This window comes from Falco naumanni (assembly GCF_017639655.2).
Source record: "Falco naumanni isolate bFalNau1 chromosome 3 unlocalized genomic scaffold, bFalNau1.pat SUPER_3_unloc_1, whole genome shotgun sequence".
NCBI classification, from domain to species: domain Eukaryota; kingdom Metazoa; phylum Chordata; class Aves; order Falconiformes; family Falconidae; genus Falco; species Falco naumanni.
Window position 1 is genome coordinate 212,101 of NW_024427318.1, and position 21,994 is coordinate 234,094.

The 21,994-nt window shown below is 50.3% G+C and overlaps 1 protein-coding gene and 1 long non-coding RNA gene across 3 annotated transcripts; both read left to right on the plus strand.

The window, feature by feature from the left end:
* The first annotated feature begins 6,860 nt into the window (after positions 1-6,860).
* On the plus strand, positions 6,861-13,776 carry LOC121081769. Of its 2 annotated transcripts, XR_005825805.1 has the most exons (4): positions 6,861-7,067; positions 11,528-11,765; positions 12,610-12,758; positions 13,746-13,776. It is a non-coding gene; the product is annotated as an uncharacterized LOC121081769 (long non-coding RNA). The 2 variants fall into 2 exon arrangements; XR_005825804.1 differs by lacking the exons at positions 11,528-11,765; positions 12,610-12,758; positions 13,746-13,776 and adding an exon at positions 9,373-9,413.
* A 5,926-nt stretch (positions 13,777-19,702) lies between these two features.
* LOC121081762 lies at positions 19,703-21,664 on the plus strand. Its single transcript, XM_040580996.1, has 4 exons — positions 19,703-19,943; positions 20,059-20,176; positions 20,570-20,693; positions 21,098-21,664. Exons 1-4 carry the CDS (start codon positions 19,721-19,723, stop codon positions 21,662-21,664), a joined length of 1,032 nt encoding a protein of 343 aa, XP_040436930.1. The 5' UTR covers positions 19,703-19,720.
* The last annotated feature ends 330 nt before the right edge of the window (positions 21,665-21,994 follow it).

Below are 21,994 nucleotides of genomic sequence, written 5' to 3' on the forward strand. Positions count from 1 at the left end.
TTTTTATCAGGTCCAGGAAATAGTTTAATAAGACTAATATCTTGAGAATGTTAAACTCAAATATACTATTTCATGAAATATCTGATCTGTCTTCCGTATATCTTTAAAGGAGCCAATTACGCAGCTGGAAATTATCTTTTAGAAATGAAGGATTTGAGAATTCAGTGAACTGATTTCTCTACAGGACTACAGGAATAGTGAGGCTTAAACTCTGATTCACATCGAATGAAAGAATGTAATAATTTTATATCATAACTTTAAATTTATTTTTCTCTTTTGGATATGTATCTTGCACAGACTCAGAGTTACGGAATGCAATCACCTCAAAAATGACAGGTCTTCATTCTGAGACTATTATTTTATTAGAATCATTTTTGCCAACAAATTCAGGAGTCTGTCACGAATCATGACCTTCACACTAGAGTGTGGAATCACAAAGTCAGTTTGTTCTTATTATCAAGATTTTATAGTACAAATGTATATGCTGTTGGCGGAGTGCAGAGAAAGCACAGGTTGCTGTTGGTCTGTCCATTAGGTGTGGTACAAGCACACAGCAGCCTGCTATCAATGCATTTTCTTTGTGCAAAACAAATTAGATGTCAGAGTGGCTATTTAAAAGGAAATGTTAAGCTTGCTAATGAAGTGATCTAGGGAATGTTTCTGAGGAGTCCTCTCCAAAAGGGGGAAGGACAGTACGGAAAGACTGATCAATAGGCACAGCTGGAAACGTGATGAAACTGGTCAACTGTAGTAGGGAGACAACCTCTTTATAGGACATGAAACACGAGGCCGTAAGAGGAAAGACAGTGAAGGCTATTAAGCATGTGGTAGCATGTGCTGCTGGTTACGTGATGGATAGCTGGCCTTGTATCTGTGTAGCCGTCATGGTTTCACATCTGCTTCTAGCTTTGGAGATAGGTCTGGTAATATGAAGGACTGGGAGCAGAGACAGGGTAATGGTTAGGAAAGAAAATTCATCGGATACACTGCCCTAGTTGTGTTGAGCTTCATGTGTGCGTCATACTTTCACACATTGAACAGACGGGCCAAGACATTTTGGAGAGAAATCCAGTTTGAAATAGAGAGGTAGACAACGATTGCTTCTGACAGATACAGCATCCACAAAAATCTTAGCAAATACGGGAGAGGGTAGTGACAGCTTGTTGAAGCAATGAATAGAAGAATATGAAAGGAGAGCAGGGATTCAGAATCAAAAGAGCTGAAAGAATAGAAGGATACAGACTTTGGGGCAAAAAAGTTTTAAGTGGCTGCCAGACTAAGCAGGATGAGAGTGGAAGCTTCATTCTAAGCTTTGAGCAGGAAAAGATTGTTTAAAAGCATAGCTGGAAAATGCCCTTTATCTATGCCACACGTACGTTTTGTGCTGATCTGGAAGGAACTGCTGGCCTGGGACAGTGTTAAATAGAGTCCTTGGTCTCACTGCTGAAATCACCGGTGGGGAATGTGTTTGCATGTTGTGAACTGGTCTAAAGCCCCTCATTCATTTCTTAGAAGCGATTTGAAGAATCGGTCAGCAATATGCAGGCGGGCGGAGGTTATCCTTATTCAGCAGCGCTGGGTGCATGGGGGAGCGCTCCACCAAAGTCATGCACGCCGAGGGGACTTTTCAGTCCCCCCTTTATACAAGCTACTCAGACCCACTCATTAGTTTTCCAAGAAATTGTTTATATATTCATTACAGTTCTGGGAATTCATTTACATATCTCGTGCCTGCGCAATGTCCTCGAGGAGTTGTCTCTACGCAGACTCTATTCCTTAGCGGTCATGTTTAAAGTCTCCATCTTCGCGACGTTGCATGTACAACAGGAATCTAAGACAAAATGTCCCTTCTAAAGATAACCAACCCAAGGACTTAGCAGTCTGTGCATCCGTCGTGTGGCAATAAGGGTCCTTGGACATTTCCCGACTTTTAACTCAACGTAGGTGTGTCATCCTTTAGATAAGTGGTACGGCATTCGTGATTGAGAAGTCATCAGATAGTTTTTACTAATTGCAGTGTCTTTACTAACTATGATAAATCTTGAATGGGTCCTGCTAGAAGGCAGGCTTGACCTTAAATCTATTTCAAAAATATATATATGAGAAGAAAATGTAGGCTATCCTACAGCCTGAAGCAAGACACCTGTATCTCTTTTGTGCTGACATATCTAAATATCTGCTGTGGATCTTTGGCACTGAAAAAACACCCTGCCAGTTTTGATAAAAGGTTTATGATTTTTTCCTTCAGATGCTTTTAAGAAAATTAAGTACTTGTTGGAGTAGTGGAACTTGTTTGGAGGCCTTCAGAACATATCTGCCACTGAAAAAATAACAAGAAAAATGGTTGTTTAATTGTTTGTTGTGTTTTGTTTTTTTTTTTTTTAAAAAAGTGTTTAAAGATGTTTGGTTCTGTTCCTGCACAGATAACTAGAACTTTCTCGGTATTCGTCAGGGAAGAACATTCAAGGAAAAGAGTTTTGAATATTTCTCCACAATTTGACTCCAAATGGTAGCTCTTCAAGGAAATAATCATGGCACACTGGCAGGTCTTGAGGGGAAGAGTTTGACCCTGTCATGGCCTTAGCCATGTTTTCTCATGAAAAATTAATTCTCCATTCCTAGCGTTTTTTCATCAAGAGAATGTATTTAAAGAAAAAAAAATGTAAGTTTTCCTATACCTACAGAAAGTACGATAGTGTAAAGTGTAGTAGAAATTCATTGTCCTATAAGAACTGTGCATGTGAAAGTTCTGATGTTCTAATGCTTACGATCCTTGTAATTATTTTTTTCTTAAATCTAAAACTTACACAAAACTATCTCCAAGAATGATTCCACATTTTTGTTGAAAATATTCAGAAGAGTTTTTCTCCTATTGAAGTATAGGGGGTATATCTACCATATCTACTAGCCTGGTTTTTGAAGAATGTAATCTGATTGAAGCACTCTTTGGTCGTTTTCAAAACTATTTTTTTCTTCATTGAGGAAAGCCTCGGGCCCATTTTCCAGCCTGATAAGGAATTCCTGTTGTCTTTTGGGGATGGGGGGATAATAGGCTCTTGAAAAAATTGCATTAGACCTGCAGAAATCTTACAGACATTGATGTGCTGATAAGCAAGACCTTCTAAACTCTGCCTGGCGCCTTCATTACTCTTAATTTGTCTGGGTCTTGCCCAGCAGGGTTGATACTTTAGCTTGACAAGTATTTTAGTCATTTGCTAAAACTATCACCTATATCTGTTGAGGATAATCTTGCTTTCTGTTTGCAAATGTTGCTGTAGAGATGGATAGCTGCACAAGATCTCAATGTACAACAAATCATATAGATTTATAACAACGCAAAATTGGATGTAACTAATCCATGGGAACGAGGAGGCTCAGAAACTCTAGAGGAAATCCCGACAGACACTTTCCAAAACTACGTTTAAATAGCATGAGGGAGCCTAGAGCTGTAAAACCAAAAGGGTGGAAGAAGCAATTTTTTGCAACCTGTGGAAAAAATTTAAAGTATTTTTTGTGCCAGGTTTGCTATTGGTACTGACTCATGTTGACAGTCATTAGTAGATCAGAATTTGTGGATGCTTACAGGGTTAATTGCTGTTATATTAACCTTTGTATGTCAGGCTGTAATTCTGTGTGATGTGGTATTAAAGCTAAAAGTCCTGATAGGAAGCTTGCAAACTCACTTAAAACATTGGGAAAACATAATACAAATTGACAGTAGTCCGATATTGTGTGTGTGTCTGCCATGAAAGCTGAAAGTCTTTCTTTGCCAGCCAGTAAAGCTTCTACTTTAATTCTAATAACCGAGAGAACCGGAGTATCTGGATTCTGGTTTCGGTAGCGACCTTACTGTTTACCTGCTTATATATATAGCACACAGAGCTCTTGCCTACAAAGGTAGTAACTGGAGGCAGGTGAAGATTAGAGAGACCCTTGTTATGGGGACTGTTGTCCTCTAATAAGCAGAAGTGACTCTGATATAATATGTTTCAGAAAATGTATTTTATGAAAATCTCTGGTAGCTCACTGAGGTAAGAAATTACAGGTAATAAACAAAAGGGGGTTCGGGGGCCGGGGCGGGGGAATTCTTCCCCCATAAATGGGGGAGACACAAATATCACATAGAGAAGCTTAAATCAAAACAGTTGACCTTTAATTTTCAATTTGCCCCAATAATCTGAGTTTGATTAAAGTTATTTTGGAATTCTTTCAGTCAAGCAAATTATGTTCCCGCGGTATGTACATCAGCATATCATAGGATCTTGCATTAGAAGCTAGAAGATGGCTAAGTATTTGCTGGTTCGGTAAGGTCCTTTAACAGTGCCATTACAATCTGGCCGGAAGAGCATCCATGGTTTGACAGAAAGTGCAGATTGGGTGAAATGCCCGTAAGGTTCCTTGACAGCGAGCATGGTTATAAAATGTGGGATTTTTTTGAGGGGGGGAGAAGGGGACCACGTGAAACCATCTTTAACTTAGGAGCAACTTAAAAATCAAGCAAGCAAATGCTGCAGTCTCCACATCTTGGTATCTGAGTAGGTGGAATAAGCATTTCCTAAAGTGATTTTATGTGAATGCTATCTTCCGGTTTGGTATCGTTCTCATATCTTGTTTTCGTAAGTTAAGACTAGTGAAAACTTACTATACGATACCCTTGACCTCATGAAAGAGGAGGCAGAGACTTGCCGGGCCGACCCTGTCTGTAATGCGGTGGATGTCGCTGTCCTGCAGGGCAATGGGTGGGAGTGAGCCATCCCCCCATCCCCGCCCCCGCCCCCATCCCCCCCCGGGCAGCAGGCAGGGAGCACAGGAGCAAAGGCATCTGGAGGGGCAGGAGAGGAGCAGCAGCAAACTGCTCTCCCTGCCTGAAATCCTGAGGCTGCAGAGCAGGCACAGGGGCTCTGCAGCAGAGTTTTACTGCAGGTCGATGTTTGAGCGTATCCAGGTGAGAGAGTGGCTGGGGAAATGGTAGGTGAAGAACTAATTGCTTAGTAAAAAGGCTGCTCATTCCGTCTGACGTGCGGAATTAAACTCCGTAACCCAGGGTAAGTTATAAAGCGGGTGTGTTTATTGCGGTGCCGGGTGCAAGGGGGGTCGCTCCTCCTGACTTGCACACGTAGTTTTACTCACAATACATGTTTACACAGTGAAGTTGGTTAGTTCTGCCCAAAGCCTACACCTACGAGCTAACTATCGGTTAGTTGCTTTCTCGCTTCAATTTAAAGGTAGAGTTCATTTTAAATTTACTCCCCGTGCTCCCCGGGCGGGGGGATTCACTCTCTTCGGGGGGGCCATTTGAGTAGGAGGTCGGGATCTCCCCCTGCCACAGTGATTGTACCCTGGTGTCCCTGAGTCTTACCCCTGCAGCAGCCCGTTTTCTTCCAGCAGCTCGCAGGCCCTTGCCAGCAGGCTCCGTCTCTCCACGCCGGTGGGGCTCGGCTCCCCCTGCCCTGGCTGCCCCCCGAGGCGCTGAGCGGGCCGAGCCCCAGCCCCTCTCTGCAGGCAGGGGGGCTCCTGCCCGCCTGCCGACGGCTGCCGGCCCCGGGGCGGCTCCTGCCTGCAGCCCGGCTTTCGGGGGGCACCGCGCTGTCTCGGGGGGGGGGCACAGCCCTGAGCGCTACAGCTTTCCTACCGGCAGGCAGAGCCGCTCGGCGTTAAGGCCGGCGTAGTTTTTGCGTGTGTTTGGTCGTGATTTGGCTTCAGGAAAATGATGCTTTTGAGGTACGGTGTAATGAAATAATGATTTAAACAGAGTAGGCATTTGCAGGAGAAATGCCAGCTTGGGTGGAAGTCAGTGACCTGTTTGGCCTCTCCGCAGCATTACCTTTAATGTTCGTTGTCGGAGGGAAATCTGTCGTGCCAGAGGTACCAGCCCAGGAGAGAGGGGAGGCTGCTGCAGCCCCCGCCCCGGCTGCGGCCAAGGAAGCGTGTTCCAGTGGGCACACGCGTGCCGAGCGGGCATGCCCACCGCACACACGTGTGCATGCAGTGAGGGTCAGCGCTCGGTTATGCGGTGTGCATACCCGCACAGGCAGGCAGAGGCAGCCCCCAGCCCCTGGGGCCTGTAAGCACGCCGCAGGGGGCTGCGCTTTTCCAGCCCCGGGTGGGCACCGGGGCCCGGGGGGCAGCGATCTCGCTCGGGCTTTCAGCAGAGGAGCTCGGCAGCAGCCCGGGCTGCGAGAGGGGGCGGCTCGGGGGGCGGTGCCGCGGGCCGGAGCGACCCCGCCCGCCCCTCCCTCGGGGACAGCCGGCGGCTGGAACGCGGTCGCCGCCCCCCGCCCCCCCCGCGCCGCGGTGCGCTCGGTGCGGGGTGCGCCGGCGGGGCCGCTGTGCCCGGGCCGCAGACCCCGCACGGCAGCCGGGGAGCGGCTGCGGGAGCGGCGCGGGCGAGCCGGGGGAGCTGCGGGTGACGGGCGCCCCCCGAGCGGTTGCGGAGGACGGGAACGGCCGCGGCAGAGGCCGCGAGTGCGGCGTGAAGGTGCCGGTCAGCCGGAGCCGCCTCCCGCGGGGGGCCCGGGCTCGCTGCCGGGTCTCCGCGCGGTCGGGGCTGTCGCTGCCGAGGTTCGAGACGTTTCGCCGCCGCCCCTCGCCCCGGCACGCTCCTGCGACGGCGGCGCTGGCCGTGCCCGGCTCGGGGCAGGCGTTTGCCAGCCGGAGACCGGACCCCTTTTCCGGGGTTTGCCGGCCGGAGCGAGGCGGCGAGCGCCGGGGAGCGCGCAGGGAAGGGAGCGGGCAGCCCTCCGCAGGGGGCGAGCCCGGGGGCTGCGCTGCGGCTCCGCACTCGCGGCTCCGCCTCAGCCGCAGGCAGCCCCCGCAGAGCCGCCCCCGGCCCCGCGCCGCGCCGCAGGCAGCTCCCGGCGCCCCGGGAAGCGCTGCGGACCGACGGCTTGCACATCGGTGGTCAGCAGAAGGCAGCTCTGCGCCTTAAGTGGCAGCGTAGAGAAAAGATGTGAGGGTCTGCAGCGAAGCACAGGAGAGGGTCCGGAGGACAGCGCGTGTCGCAGGCGCTTGGCAGCACACGGCCTCGGGAGAGGGAACAGACGCCGTGGGTCAAGCTGGGGCACAAGGTAAGCTCAAGGAGAACCAATTGGTTAATGAGACCAAACAGAAATGACTTGAACTGTGCATGAACACTTGAGTGAAAGTAAAGACCGCTGTGCCTTTAAATGGGGACGAGGCTCGTAAGACCCAGTGAGGATTAAGTGTGACTAAAGGCCATCGTAAACGGTTTTTCCAGGGCTGTAAAGTATTTTCCTGTTGCAAAGGGCTGTGCCAGCTTTGTGGGTTTGCCCCCCAGCTCCCGTCCCCGCAGAGACGCGTAGCTGGTCCCTCGGCCGTGCGGGTGCTCGATCCGTTGCGCGGCGGGCGATGGGATCCGGCCGTTCGACGGCAGCATCAGGTCCCGAGGAGACGGTCGCTGCCGGCCCCGGCCGGGCTCGGCGCTCGGAGGGGCTGCGCGACGTCCCGGTGCGACAGCGGCCCTTCCCGGGGCTCGCCCCCCGTCTGGTCTTAGGTGAACATATTCACCTAAGAATATGTTCAAACATAGCTTGAGATACGCTGCTAATCACGTCAAGAAAAACGTCTATCTTAATATCAAACTAGCTAAAATGCTGTCACGGGGGGATATCTTGGTGCTTGTAAACTTTAACTAAACTAAACTAAAGAGTGCTACGAGGCTGGATTGCCTGAGAACCAGTACAATTGAAACAGCAGTACACCCCCTCTTTTTTGAAGGAAGACTGTAGGTCATTTTGAACAGCATAGAATCATAGAATCATTTAGGTTGGAAAAGTCCTTTAAGATCATTGAGTCCAACCATTAACCCAACACTGCCAAGCCCACCACTAAACTGTGTCCCTGAGCACCACGTGTACACGTCTTTGAAATTGCTCCGGGGATGGTGAGGCCACCCTGAAACTTCCCTAGGCAGCTGGTTCCAGTCCTTGACAACCCTTTCAGTGAAGAATTTTTTCCTAATGTCCACTCTAAACCTCCCCTGGGGCAACTTGAGGCCGTTTCCTCTTGTCCTATCCCTTGTATCCTTGTTGGATCTGGTAGAAATGATCCCCAAATGGCAGTGTGTAAAGGATTAATTTAAATTCCAGACTCCGGTTGCCTGGCATTAGCAAAAATAAAGCTCTTGCGTTATTTCTCTTAACAGTTAAAAATTAGATGCAGGAAAAATAAAGAGAAACACTAAGTACTGATTCCCCCCCCCCCCCCCCATTTACCTTTTGGTAAGACAGAACTAATTTGCTCTCCTATCTGCTGCTGCTGAACTAATCTTTTCTATGCCCTAGACTGTTATTAGCCTTGCTTGCTTATTACGGAAAGACTCTACTTTCTAGGACTCCCTTTAATTCCATTTGCTACTCCACTTGCCTTTTGTCTTAAGTGTTATTTTTTTGTAGCGTCCTTTGAAAGGTTCTTGGCCTTTTCTAACCTGGGACAAATTTATAGTAGCTGCGTCGAGTTTTCCTAATCATTAATGATCTTCCCAGCAGGATATGTTCTCTGGCTTCTTGCTAACATGATTCAGGACACATTCTGTTTTGAAGTGCCCTTTACCCTTGAACCATTGTGCTGGGATTTAGTGGATTGACCCAAACTCTACTAGATTTTTCTTGAGGCTTTTCTGTGTCACTTTGCACAGCACTGGTAAGCTACCTGCTGTCAAAGTGCCTGCGTTTTAGTAATAACACCTTGGCATTGTTCAAGTAAGTATGTTTAAATTTTCCTTTGGCCGACTTACCTGTTTTAATTCCTTAAGTATTCAGGTTTCTTCTGAGACAGGTGGAGGAAAGGAGCACTTGTTCCTTACAGACGATAAAATAGCAGAAATAAATGTGTAAATAGGCATGAACATTAGGCCGTTAGGGGTGTTTCGATGGGTATGTCTGCCATGCCCAGAATGGTGTAAGAACAGTAATCCGCTTTGCAAATTTGGCTGTATGACCATATCACTATGTTTGGAGGTGCAGGCATCAATAGATGCAAGTGTTTTCACAGAATTAAGAAAACCATCTTGGCCGTGCAGTCCAGCTGTAAACGATGCACAGAACAAAAACTGATAGGAAAAAAAAAATGTCTTTTCAGACCCATATGGGTAAATAGAGTAACCTGTGCTGTCCTGTACACGCATGTGTGTACATGTATTCGTAGCCAGTGAGTCATGGCTCCTAAGCCTGATTTAAAAACGGAATGAGTTCATTATAGTCCCCTCCTCCCCACCCCCCCACCCCCCAAAAAAACCCAACAAACCAGCCTCTGAGGAATCAATCTAATCTGCTTTACTAAATGAACATGTGAAAGTGCTTACCAGGGATAAACCTGGGGACTATACATATTTCTCTCTTTTTCCTCAAAGAGAATGAAAACACCTTTGAGACAATAAAGGAGTTAGAAGAGGAGCCAGTGTGTCCCATTCAGTGTTCTCTGTGTATCTGCATGCACCGCTTCCCCTCTTTGGTTTCTGATGTAGACGGGAAGGACAGGGAGGGTGTAAGGACATTGCAAGTCTCTCTCTCTCGAAGATAGGCTTTTGTGCTGGCTTCAGCCAGTTCTGAGCTCTTTGGGGCTTAAATCTCCCCAGAAGGGGTGTGATGTTGAGTTCGGCCACCTCTTCCTGAGCAAGCCACCACTGTGGGAGGCACCGAGATGCTCAGCAGAGGCAGTTTAGGAGCGACGGGGGTGGCTGGTGATCTGTCCCGCTGCTTGGAGGTAATCCCCTCCATACAACGCTGAGATGCAACGTACCCAGCTAGGAGGAATCCCAGTAGAGATGGACAAAAAGATGAACCCGTGCAGGTATTGCTCCCCAGCAACATGCGAAAAAATTCATCAGCAGTACATATCCTGGCATGTATCCGTTCATATGGAAGGTGGATATTTATGGTTTTTAGTGTAAGTCAGAAGTTGTTGGACAGTCTGTTTTGCCTTGGAACGAAACCATAAAATTAGATTTTGCGAAGCAGCCCGTGTTTCAAATCCGTGGACAAGGTGAAATGCCATGTGCATGAGAGCGTTTCTCATCAGCGCGGATCTTTGCTGTCTCTAAAGCAGTGCAGGCTGGGGCTGTGGGTGCTACTGGAGATATGCAGCCCGCCTGCACTGTAGGAAGGCCATTCTGGTCTCACTGCCAGATGGAGCTGTATGTTGTACAATATTGTACGTGTTGTGCCAAGCTGTCTGCAGGTAAAGAAAGCAGCAGTCATGTATTTGACAGGTGATGCTGTGAAGAAATTGAGGGAAAATCTGCGGCGCATGTGATTTTGACTGTTAGTAATGCGTCATTAATTTAAAAATAACCAGTGCATGGGTGTTGGTCAGAAAGGCCTGGTTTCTCATGTGTAAATTGACCAAGTCAGAGGCACTGATGCAAGTGCCTGGATGAATGGGTAAAACAGGGCTGGGCTAGCCAGGGCTGGCACGGGCAGCGTGTGCAGCATGTAGTTGTTTAGGCAATAGCTCTAATTCAGAGTTAGGATGGAGGCGCTGGATGTGCTCGGTTTTGAAAGCACACGGTCTTTGTTAGCTTCAACGGAAACTGCAGGATTCTGCTGTGCAAATCAACGAAACTGTGAGATACAATCCGCTGTTCAGGAAAGTCAGAACATGTTTTTAAGGAAGTCTCTGTGGGAGGTAAAACCGCTGCTGAAGCGATAGCAGCGATGGAGCGTGTGTAAAAGAGCCTAGGGAGACCCGCAGCCTTCTGGAGCCAGGCAGAGTATTTCCTGTTCCCTTGAGCTATTCGTCACGAAGGGAAGATGCTTCCTACAAATTGGGGTTTGTTCTAATGGAAATAGGTGACTGGTGAATAAAGAGGGCAGTGGAGAGTTGTCTTTTTCCCCATTTTTGGAAAACGGAATGCATTGTTGTTCCAGTTTAACAGCAGGTGGCACTCGGTTCCAGAGCAAGTAGTTACCACTTCATTGCCATAAAAAGAAATCCATACAATTCTGTCGGTTCTGATTCTGAATCAAAGAATGAAAATAGCTTCTGAACAGGGTCTTGACTATTAATTCATGTGCTGTGATATCTGCATGGTGTGTCTTCATTGTCTTTCGTGAAAATTCCTCTTTCCTGTGAAACCATTTGTGTTTGTGGGTTTGGGATCTTTTTTTTCTTTCCTCCCCTTGTTCAGGGAGCAGTAGCCCAGCACAGTTCCGCTTGTTTTGTTTTTTTTTTTTTCTGGTGGTGTTACAACTAACGTTGTGCAGTCCTTCTAACTGTCCATCTGCAATGCTTTCACCTTTTTGTTATTCCTGTTTTAAGATACACTATTGTTTTCTTTCTAAGGGCTGTATTTTCGTTACGTCTTTCATGATGAGTGAATTTGAAGAACTGTCAATGACATAATACACTTTGTAGTGTAATTTTGTGAAAATGCTTCTCTATGGATTAAAAAAAAGATTTCACTTTATATTATTTCAAAGGTAAACCCTGAATTAATCCATCTTGGATGTGGTGTTTCTGTCTTCTAGAAATACTAAGAAATACACGAAGCTTAACTTTGTTTTTATAGGTTGAGAAGAAAAAAGCACACAAAGATGTTCAAGAGCACAGGCGGTGGCAAAACAGGAATGTCTGGATAAATTAAATACACCACCAGGCAACATCACTAATTGGCAAATGAAGCAAAAGATTACTCTAAGGAAGAACGACTGTTTGAAAATGGAGAATGAAAACACTGTAGCAGAAAAAACCAAAAAGAGTTTTTCATCTGGGGAGAGCTCAAAATTGATTAAAATGCCAATGAAAGGGTAAGCTAAGGAAATAATCTCTAATTCTTATTTGTAGTGCTGCGTAAGTGTCTTAGGTTTTCTAATACTGTAGTAGTTGAAGTCGTTTCCCCAGTGGTGAAAGCCATAGTGAGTAGTCCACCGCTTCTCAAAAAGTGAAGAAAATTTCTCTTTAGAGAACACGAAGCTCACGATGGAGGTTCAATTTTATTGCCTGCTCTAAAAAAAGAAAAGGGGGGAAAAAAAAGAAAACAAACCCCACCCAGATTCCTGTGATTTACATGTTACTACTGAGGCAAAATGCCTCTTCAAAACCAGAAAGAAAAGCAGACTGGAAAAAGCAGTTACTTTTGTAGGAAATGTAGGAATGTAGAAAAAGAAGAGTAGGAACTTGGGGTTTGCTACTACTCCCTTTTCTAGGTGATTTTAGCGATCTCCGTGCGGTTGGTGTTTTCATTAAGTTAATATGCCCTTTGTCGGGAGAAGATGATATTACCAAAGCAGTCTCAAAAGTCTAAAGAAGGCACACGTATTTTTATGTAAACCTAAGCAGGAGTTTTTTCCCGTCTGTCCTTCAAAGGAATCTCTGCTCTAGATGCTTTCTGTACCGTGGCTATTTGGATATAGTCCAGCTTAACCTGGATCTAGCTCAGATTCCATGTCTCCCCCTCACTACTCCTAGGGGCAGGTTTTTTAAGCACTTGGGTATCTTCCATGATCTTTGCAGTCAAGTCTGTGGTTTTATCATAGATATTTGTCGTCTCGGTTGTTTCTGGACATCATCTTAAGTATGTCTGTTTCACAGAAATACTTTTTGCAAACCTACTCACTCGGTGATTTTTTTCTTTCTTTCTGTGTAATGCAGTAAAATTGCCCTGAATGCCAAAGGTGCAAAGGAAAGTAAAAGAAGACAGCCTTCAAAGCAGAAGGCTCATCAGCAGATGAGCTCTTCCAGTGGCAATCATGGTCAAGTACCGGACGATAGCACGTCCAGTGAAACGTCTCGGGATGAAGGTATGCATGCATATAAGGAACGCTGAAAATAAAACTTCCTGATCAAAATTGACCTGAGAGCTGGAGGCAAGTTTGGGGTTTTGTTGTCTTTTGGGTTTTCTGGCAAATCTGATGCATATGAAGATTCTTAGTCTTTCGTGTGACCACACTACCTGATGCGCTTTGTGTTGACAAACACTTCTTTTTTGTTCAGAGTGCCTTGAACATGCTGGCCAAGTCAGCAATGAGGTCGCGTGCACAAATTCTGATTAATTACATGAGTGTGTGCACAGGCATAGAAGTATTACATTACGTGTGTTTAAAAAGGGCGAGGAGAGACTTACAGAAAAGCAAAATTCCTCTTTCACTGCAGGTATCTCAGGATTTTTTGCCCTGCTCCCCGCTCCACCTTTTCTCTTGCAGCTGTGTACCCTCCTGACTTCTTGCCCACCCTGAACTGACCTGTGTGGGTTGTGGCAAAGTGAGAAGGAGAAGTTGTTGACACTGTTCAGCACTAGCTAAAAATCTGGTGCGTTATCAACACTGTTTTGGTCAGAAATCTAACACACAGCGCTGCGTGGGCTGCTGTGAAGAAAATAAACTGCATCCCAGCCAGACGCAGGACACCAGAGAATCCAAAATTACAGTTCTTTGAGCTGTAGGAGAAGGATTCTCAGTACTGAAGAGAGCTAACTAAACCCCTGGTATTAAACAGGGAATGCACGTAACCGCATAGCTACATGTCTGTAGCTGTAAGATTTCTGTCACTTTGTGTGAAGCTGAGAGAACAGTTATTGCAACTACTTGCTTAATATCTTGCGGAAAAAATAGCCTTCCAATAGACATAATGGTAGACAGTAACTGTTTCAGCCTTCAACTACCTCTAAGGAAGTTGTTATACTAGATTTTAGTTTAATTCATTTCTGCAGTGAAGTTTTCAAAGCAACTGTAGTGTTATTGGTAATCAATGTAAGCATTTCAGTACTGAAAGGTATTTCTGTTTTCTAGACCTGCAGCAACAACCGGGAGTGAAAAGAACACGGTACTGTAAAACTGGTTTCTTGATAAACGGTTTCTATCAGCTTTTAATCACTTAAATGGGAACTGTGTTTCTGTCGTTGTGATAAATAACTTAGTCCCAAAATAGGATTACGATCCAAGTTTGCAATTTATTAAGCAAATAGAGGCAAGCAAACAGCGCTGGGTGCGCCGGGAGTCTCCGCTCCACCAAGACGCGCGCTGTACAAAGTTTATTTTTGGTTTATATTTCCTAAAGTAATACATATTCCTAGCTATTCCTAAGAAAGGGTCGGTTTATGTAAATGGATCCTTGGAACAGGCGTGTACTTCGTGGCGCGTGCTCTTTCTGTCTCCGAGGGTGGTCTTAACCCCTGTCTGGCGGTCGGTGGATGAAGTCAGCAGTCTTCCTCGGCTCACCCTTAGGATGACCCTAGATTTTACGCACGCGCCCTGTAAACTTCTCTTACTTAACACTGTGCTGTTAGCAGCTCAGCCTGCGTATCAGGGTGTGTAACCAGATGTCCTTTTTAAGATACAGAAATTAGGTATGTAGCCAGATGTTCTTTGCAAGATACAGGAACTATATCCATTGATCGCTCTGTTTTTCTTAAGCGTGTGGTTATACGAGGGTACGTAAGACAGAAGGTTACATTTCATCCTGCGGTCCTAGCATTGTTCTATGTCGACACGAATCAAATGAACACATTTCACACAGGGAAAGTGGCTGTGAAGAGGGAGAGCGATTTGGTGGGGCAGAAGGTTTTAGCCCAGCCGCAGGGTGGGAGCGGGCCAAACCAGGGGAAGTGATACAGGCTCCCCTGCGCCAGGCTGTGGGAAATGAAGGACCCGTTACGGTGACGGTCCCGTTTTCAATAACAGAGTTGAAGAATTGCAAAAGCAACCGCAGGAAATTACCGGGACGACCCTGAGAAGGCGGCTGGTGTTTCAGAAGAAGACCATCTGCTTGAGGATTGGAGCCCCTCTGCCCCCTTGCTCCCAGTGAGCGAGGAATGAGGGGGAGCGGAGGAGTCTCTCCCCAGAGGAGCCTCTGGTTAAAGCGGAGCTGGGAAGTGAAGAAGTTGAGCTTTGGGTAGAGCCTGGGGCTACTTCCTCTGTTCAGAAGACTTTAGAGGGGAACTAAGCAATAAGAATAGAAGCATTGCTGCTATGGCAGGGAGCCATGAAACTTGGCCATTTTTGAAACCCTTAGCAACGAGGCTGGGAAAACAGTGGGTTACTCCTCAGTTTTTATATTAGCCAAACTCTCCAAAAGCATTGTGTGGGGAGAGATCTACTCCAAAAAATTGGAAGCAGAAATCTGATTTTGAAACGAGGAAACAGAAATCTTAATTCCAGAAACTGTTTGTGTCGAGGCAGCAGCTTTGTTATGACAGGCTGTGCTGCCTTGAAAGGAGGAAGATACGCCCGGAGGTCAGAGATGCTGTGATTCCTATTGTACGAGCCGGAGAGGTTCCTGGAAAATCCCACAGGTCAAAACCTGTGAGGATTGACTTAAAGCCTGGATCATCCCCGCTGAGAATGAAACGGTATCGCCTGAAGCTGGAAGCTAGGAATGGGTCGGTAGCGATAATTCAGAAATTCTTGAAGCACAACCTGTTGGCGGGGTGTGCGTCGAAACCCAGCCCCCCTGTTTTGCCAGTGAAAAGGGCCAAGGGTCAAGATTGCCGATTGGTGCAGGCTTTAAGAGCAACGAATCACATACCTCAAGGTATTTATCCTGTAGTAGCACATCCGTACAGACATGAAACCACCCTTACAGGGGAACAGGGATGGTGTCCAGTTTTCGATGCGAAGGATGCCTTTTTCTGTGTGCCCCGGGGCACTGACAGTCAGAAGCCTTTTGCTTTTGAATGCGCAAACCCAGAGACGGGAAGGAAAATGCAATACACGTAGGCGGTTATACCACAAGGCTTTCAAAATATCCCGCCAACCTTTGGGAATCAGTTGGCAAAGCAGTTTGACATTTGGAGAACAGAAAATGATCAGGGAAGAGTTCTGCGATCATAGGATGATATTCTGGTCGCGGCAGGGACTTGGGAGCTGTGTCTTTCCCTGAGGATAAGCCTTCTAAATGTCTTGGGAATTAGTGGATATGGAATTATCGAGGAGTCACTTCCACGTTTGGGGTTTGAGGTGCTGGAAGGCCAGAGACAGTTGGGATCTGCTTGCTGCCTCGCGGAGCCTCAAACTCTCAAGGAACGACGAGGATTTCTCGGGGTGGTCGGATGGTGTGGGCTTTGGGGAGGCAATTGTGTTTTATTTGTGAAAGCTCAGTACGAGCTACTGAAAACCTCCTGCCGTGGGTCTGTTGGCGGGACAGAGGAGGGTAAAGCCACTTTCAAGCGTCTGAAAAAAAGTGAGCTCCGGTGGAGGCCCCCGCGTGGGGATTACCTGACGTGACAAAGACCTTTGCACTTCTTACGCGTGAGGGAAAAGGCATTGCCTTTGGAGTTCTGGCACATTGTTTAGGGCCTCAGGGGCGGGCTGTAGCTTACTCCTGCAGAGAGCTGGATGAGGTGAGCTCAGGATGGCCTGGATGCCTTAAAGCAGGAGCAGCACCTGTGCTGCTGATGCAGGAGGCCCCTAAGTTCACCATGGGGCAGAAGGTGACCGTCCATGTACCACCCATGGTCGTCACGGCACTAGACGAAAAAGGAGGACATTGGTTGGCCCCTAGCATAATGTTAAACTATCACGTGTCATGTGAGGAGGGGGTCCTCCCGTTTTGGGATGGGGGGTCTGTTTCTGGGCCTCCGTTTCCTTGACAGTGCAGATCTGAGGGCTGCCCTGCTGCTAAGGACTTCCATCGAGGGGGAGCTTCTGCGTGGTAACTGAGAATGACCTGCTGGAGGGTCCCCTTGGGGGGATCCTGATGTCCCAGGAGTGCTCTGCGGAGGGTCCTTCTGCTTCCAAGATGTCCCTAGGGTGTCCCTGGGGGGGTCCCTGGTGTCCCAAGGATGTCTCCAGGGATGTCCTAGTGTTCTCAGGTGTCCCTATAGGCATTTGGGTGTCCCAGTGTGTCCTGTGGGGGTCCTGGTGTCCCAGGGGGAGTTCCTAATGCCCCTACAGTTTCCCTGGATGCAGGTTGTGTGTTTCCAGGGGGGTCCTGAATGTCCCAGTGTTGTCACTGGGGTGGTCCTGGTATCCCCAGGCCATTCTAGATGTCCCGGTGTTGTGTCAGGGGGTCCTTGTGTATCACAGTGTGTCCCTGGTGGGGGTCATTAATGTCGCAGCGGTTTCCTTGGAGGGGTCCTGATGTCCCCAGTCCATTTTAGATGTCCCAGTGGTGTCTGTCAGGGGGTGCATGTGACCTAGCATGTCCTTCTGGGGGTCCTTAACGTTCTAGTGGTTAAGGTTCTAGGGGCGTCCCTGATGTCCTAATGGTGTCCCTGGGGGTGGTGGGGGTGGTGTCCTGGTGTCCCAGTGTGTCCCTGGGGCGTTGTGGGGTGTCCCTGGGGGTGGTCCTGGTGTCCCCAGGGAGGCGAGTGGGTAGTCTGTTATGTCCCGGGGCGGGGTTCCTGGGGAATTCCTAATGTCACAGGGGTGTCCCTGGAGGGGTCCTGATGTCCTAAAGGCTATTCTAATGATGTCCCAGTGGTGTCTCCCAGGATGTCCTTGTGTCGCAAGGTGTCCCTGTGGGGGTCCCTAATGTCCTTGTGGTGTCACTGGGGCAGTCGTGCTGTCCCTGATGTCCCAGGGATGTCCTTGTGTTCCCAGTATGTCCCTTGTGTGTTTCTGGCCCTGTGGGGGTCCTGGTGTCCTGGGAGGAGTCCTTAATGCCCCTGCATTGTCCCTGGGGTAGGGCTGTGTTAAAGGGGAGTCCTTAATGTCCCAGTGCTGTCCCTGGAGGGGTCCTGGTGTCCCCGGGGAAGGTGAGGGGGTGGTCCCTGATGTCCCAGGGGGCGTCCCTGGGAAATGCCTAATGTCACAGTGGTGTCCCTGGAGGGGTCCAGATATTACCAGGCCATTCTGTATATCGCCGTGGTGTCTCCCCGTGTGTTCTTGTGTCCCGGTGGGTGTCTTTAATGTCCCAGTGACATCCCTTTGGTGTCCCCCCAGAAGTCCCTAACGTCATAATATTCTCCCTGCCTGTGTCCTGGTGTCCCCAGTGTGTCCCTGGAGAGTTCCTGTTTCCCTGGGGATGTCCTCGGTGACCACAGCCTCTCCTGCCTGATCTCTGCCTGCCCTCACCCTCGCTGCACTCTGCGACCGAGACCCGCAGCCGCTGAAAAGCTCACCCTCACCCAGCCCGGTGGCCACGGCTGAGAAGGGTGAAGCGCTGCTGCTCCTGCCGCGGAGGATTCACAGCGGGCCTCTCTCGGGGCGTCCCTCAGCAGCTCTCCTGCTCTTGCTTCTTGGTCGACCAGGAGCGAAAGCGTGCCCAGATCTAGTCTGAGAAAGCATTTGGCACGTGATAGAGTTTCGCTCTTCCCTGTGGTCAGCCTTTGTGTCGTTTTCCTGGGCAGGGCTCCTGGTCACAGGACTCGGGACCTTTGCTACGGTCCAAGAGCGATTCCAAGGTGAGGACGAGGTGTACGCCGTTTGAAGACCTGTCTTCCAGCTGGACGTTGGTGAGTTATCTCTGCGGGAGCTCGCGTTCCTCACAGAGGTTATTCCTGGTGAGAAGGCAACGGCCGCCCTCCGCTTTCCCGCGCCCTGTTTGGGACTGGGGTGCACGCTGTCTGCCCTTCAGAAAGGGCGCAGAGAAATGAGGACTTCAGAATTTCTCTGGAGAGAATTCCCTCCAAAGTTAGGCGGACAGCTTGAGCTCCTCCCAAACTAACCACTCCCCAAGAGCCGTTTCCGTAAACGACCTTTTCTCTGGCATTTTGTTTCTAATTTTACATAGAAATTCAGCCCGCTCTGCCAGTGACGATGTTCCTCCTCCTTGCCGAGGATGTCAAGATCGAGCCGCTGAGCCACAGGTGGCTGTCACGAGCCACTTCCTTCCCATGGCACGTGGTGCAGAGCTGTGTGCAAGAGACCATACTCTTGCACTCTTTCCAGCTGAGGAACAGGCAGCGCCTCGCCTTCGCCTCCAAGGACATTGGCGTTCTGTCCCTCACCGACAACGTCCTGTGCGTGCGATTCTATTGCGACTGCGTCACAGGGCTGGAGAGCAAGGGCAGCTGGATTGCGCTGCTCAACACTGCGAGTGGCTCAGGCTTTGAGGGTGATGCAGTGACTTTGGGAAGCCTCTTGAAGGGTGAGCAACCCGATGGTCGTTGGGCAGCCTGCACGTGGCAGGCCAGTCCGACAGCTTTCCACGTGCTCGCCCACGCTGAGTTCTCCATTGGAAAAGAGGTTTTATTCTGAGCTTCTGAGTTCTTGCCCTACAGAAAGACTGGCAGCGTTACTGCGCAGTCTCAGTGTTTGCCGTGCAGCTTCTCCAGAGCAGAGCAAGGGCTCGTGCTCACGGCGGAAGATTTGGAGGAGGGGTTTGGAAAAGTGGCTTCCTTTTGGAGCAGGAGACAGGTCTGCTTCCTTTGGGAGCCAAGAGCAAAGTGCCTTGGAAACCTTCTAGCAGCTCTGTGTCACTTTACAGAGGCTGAGGATGCCCGGTGCAGCTGTCTCCGGTGGAGCGACCGGCACTCGGGGGATGCAGGCTGCTCCTGCCCACGCCTTCCCCAGGGGAGTGCGTTTCCTCTGCAGCCCTCGACTGACCGAGCGGGCGGATTCCCAGCTCCTGATCAGGGGTGCGCCTTGCCGGGGCTCGGCGTTGCACGTTGAGTCTGGGAGGGGGCCTGACCTGAAGGGGCTGGTTTCTGGTTAACTTACGATGAGTTGGGGTTACACGTGTGTTCCCCTGGAGTGGCCGGGCAGCGTCACTGCGTTTCTCATGCCCAGCCTGCCCGTCCCTCCCGTCAGAGAGAGCCAGCTGCACACAGGGAGGGCTTTAAGCTACGCCGTCTGGTGTCGGGGGGAGATTGCTAACAAACCCCATGCATGGCTGCATGGCCACAAGGACAAGAGGTGCCGTGCCTCACACGAGAGTCGTGAGGATTAGTGCTGGGAAGCTGCAAGAGGAGGGTAGGGGTCACCCTTCTTCAAGCCTGCGTCATCATTTCCTGCCCAGGTTTCGCTTTAGGGTGGTCAGCAGAGCAGTGGCCAAGGCTTTGTCCGCCTGGGCCAAGAAGGCTGCAGCAAAGTCCAGGCTCAGACAAGGTACGGGAACAGGTCTCCGCTGCCCAGCTGAGGCCCTGCCCCGTGCTGGGTGACCACAGCTCCGTCAAAAGGCGCTCCCCAGGGGGCTGCTCTGCTGAGTTGCCTCCTTTGCCAGGTGCAGAGGCGCATCCTGGCAAGCTGCTGCAGAGACGGACGAAGCTTTCCCTTCCTGCACTGCCAAGTCAGGGGCCAGGCACGAGACAGAAAGACTTGGGCAAGAAGACTTCTGAGAGGTGAGACCCTGGTGGGCAGGGATGCAAGGGATGCTGCACCCGTGGAGGAGAGACATCCCCTCCGGACACTCCAGCTGCAGGGACGCGGCAAGGTCCCTGACACGTGCCGCACGGCTCTTATGTGCTTGTTTCCCCTGTTGTGGGCCCCTCGCTGGGGAAGGTGGTGGATGCTGAGTGCACCCCACGTCCCTGTGGTTCCCTTAGGCAAGAGCTGAGGTGCAGTCCTCCCCCGTCCATCTGAGGGGGCTCAGGAAAGGCTCCCCGCTGCCAGCAGAAATGGCCCCACCTCGCGTGCTGCTTCTGCCAGCCTGGGGAGCTTTGGTGCCAGGCGAAAGTGGGAGGAGAGCAAACTGCCCCGTGCTCATGCCGACTGCTCCTGGTGCCTCTTTGCAGTGCGCTCCCCCCACGTCCAGGCGGCTCCCCCAGGATGAAGGAGGCAGGCAGGCAGGAGCCGGCTTCTCCAGCCAAACCCACCTCTACACTCCCATCCTCAGACGACTGCCAGAAAGCGCTGCAGGTGCGTGCCTTGCTGTAGCTGCCGTGCTGCTGGGGACTCGGCAGAAGCCTCTTTGTGCAGAGAGCCAGCCTGAAAGGACCCCTGGACGTGCGCTCCTTGTCAGCTGTCTGTCACCTCCTTCAGCTCTTCCTTGCCCCCTGGGTTGTCACAAAACACTTTCTCCTGGCCCAGGGGCTATGGGAGATGCCCAAGTCCTTTCTCGGCTGTTCACAGTGGAGGGCTTTGCTCGCAGCTGTGTTTGCCAGGAGCCTAGAATGACCCCAGAGCCCCCGATCTGTTAGGGGCAAAGCCCTGCCAACCGACCAGCTGAGGCAAGGGGCGGCAACACGGGTCAGACCCGAAGGACACCCGTTCCAGGAGCTGGGACTTAATCCTGCCTTCTGCTGCCTTGCCATCCCCTCCAGGAGGTCTGGCAGCTGCCTGCAGAGTGGGGGCAAGTGAGGCCCAAGTGGCAAGAGCAGCTCGAGCAAGCAAAGGCAGAGTGGGCGGCGTGGGGAGCCTGGTCTGCGGGGAAGGACCGACAGCAACGCCAGGTACGGGCAGCGATTGACAGCGCTGAGAGCAGCAGCGACCCTCTCCTTCGGGGCACCCAGGGCGGCAGGTCTCCAGAGCGGGGGAGCAGGACAGACACCCGGCTGCAGGGCAGGGCTTGGCCTGCTCATGCTCGGGAGGGAGAGAGTGGCAGCAGGATGCAAGCGGCAAAATCGGCCGTGACAAGAGGCGGCACGCAGGGCTGGGTCTCCCGGCTGCCAGGTCCTGCTGCAGGCTGCTTTCAAGAGGTCCTCTGGGAAACAGCACCTGTGGTTGCCGTCTGCTTTGCTGAGAGCGTCTGCTCCTTGGCAGGCACTCTGCACTGGAGGCACTCGGACTCCCCAGCCTCCAGCCCAGCCCAGGAGAGAGGCAGTCCAGGAGAGGTGGAGAAAGGCTCCAACCCCTCTCCCAGCCCAGCAGAAGACAGCAGCAACCTCTAGGCCTGGGGGAAACCTGCATTAGGGAGGAAATAGGCATTTCCTCCTCCCCTTAAGCTTTGAGTGTTGTTCTGTAGAAGGAAGAGAGTTGCCTTATTGCCCCAGGATGGGGTAGGGGAGCCCCGGAGGCAGCGGTGCCTGAGCCTGGGACAGGGTTCTCCAGCCTGGAGGCCAAAGCTGTTGGTGGGACTCTTCCCTCCAGCCTCCCGCCTGGTCTCTGCAGGGGGCAGGGGACCCGTGCTGGGGCAGCAAACACTGCTGTAAAGCCTAAAGGTGTCCCCAGGGGCTGCTCCCAGCTCTGCCTGGGAGCTGCTGCTGTCAGATTCGCCCACT

What these genes read in the sequence shown, in the direction of transcription:
- LOC121081762 (XM_040580996.1), top strand. Translation starts at nt 19,721, where the DNA reads ATGCATGGCTGCATGGCCACAAGGACAAGAGGTGCCGTGCCTCACACG. An exon ending in GGCAAGAAGACTTCTGAGAG is followed by an intron (nt 20,177 to 20,569) that starts GTGAGACCCTGG and finishes GCCTCTTTGCAG; the next exon opens with TGCGCTCCCCCCACGTCCAG. An exon ending in ACTGCCAGAAAGCGCTGCAG is followed by an intron (nt 20,694 to 21,097) that starts GTGCGTGCCTTG and finishes CATCCCCTCCAG; the next exon opens with GAGGTCTGGCAGCTGCCTGC.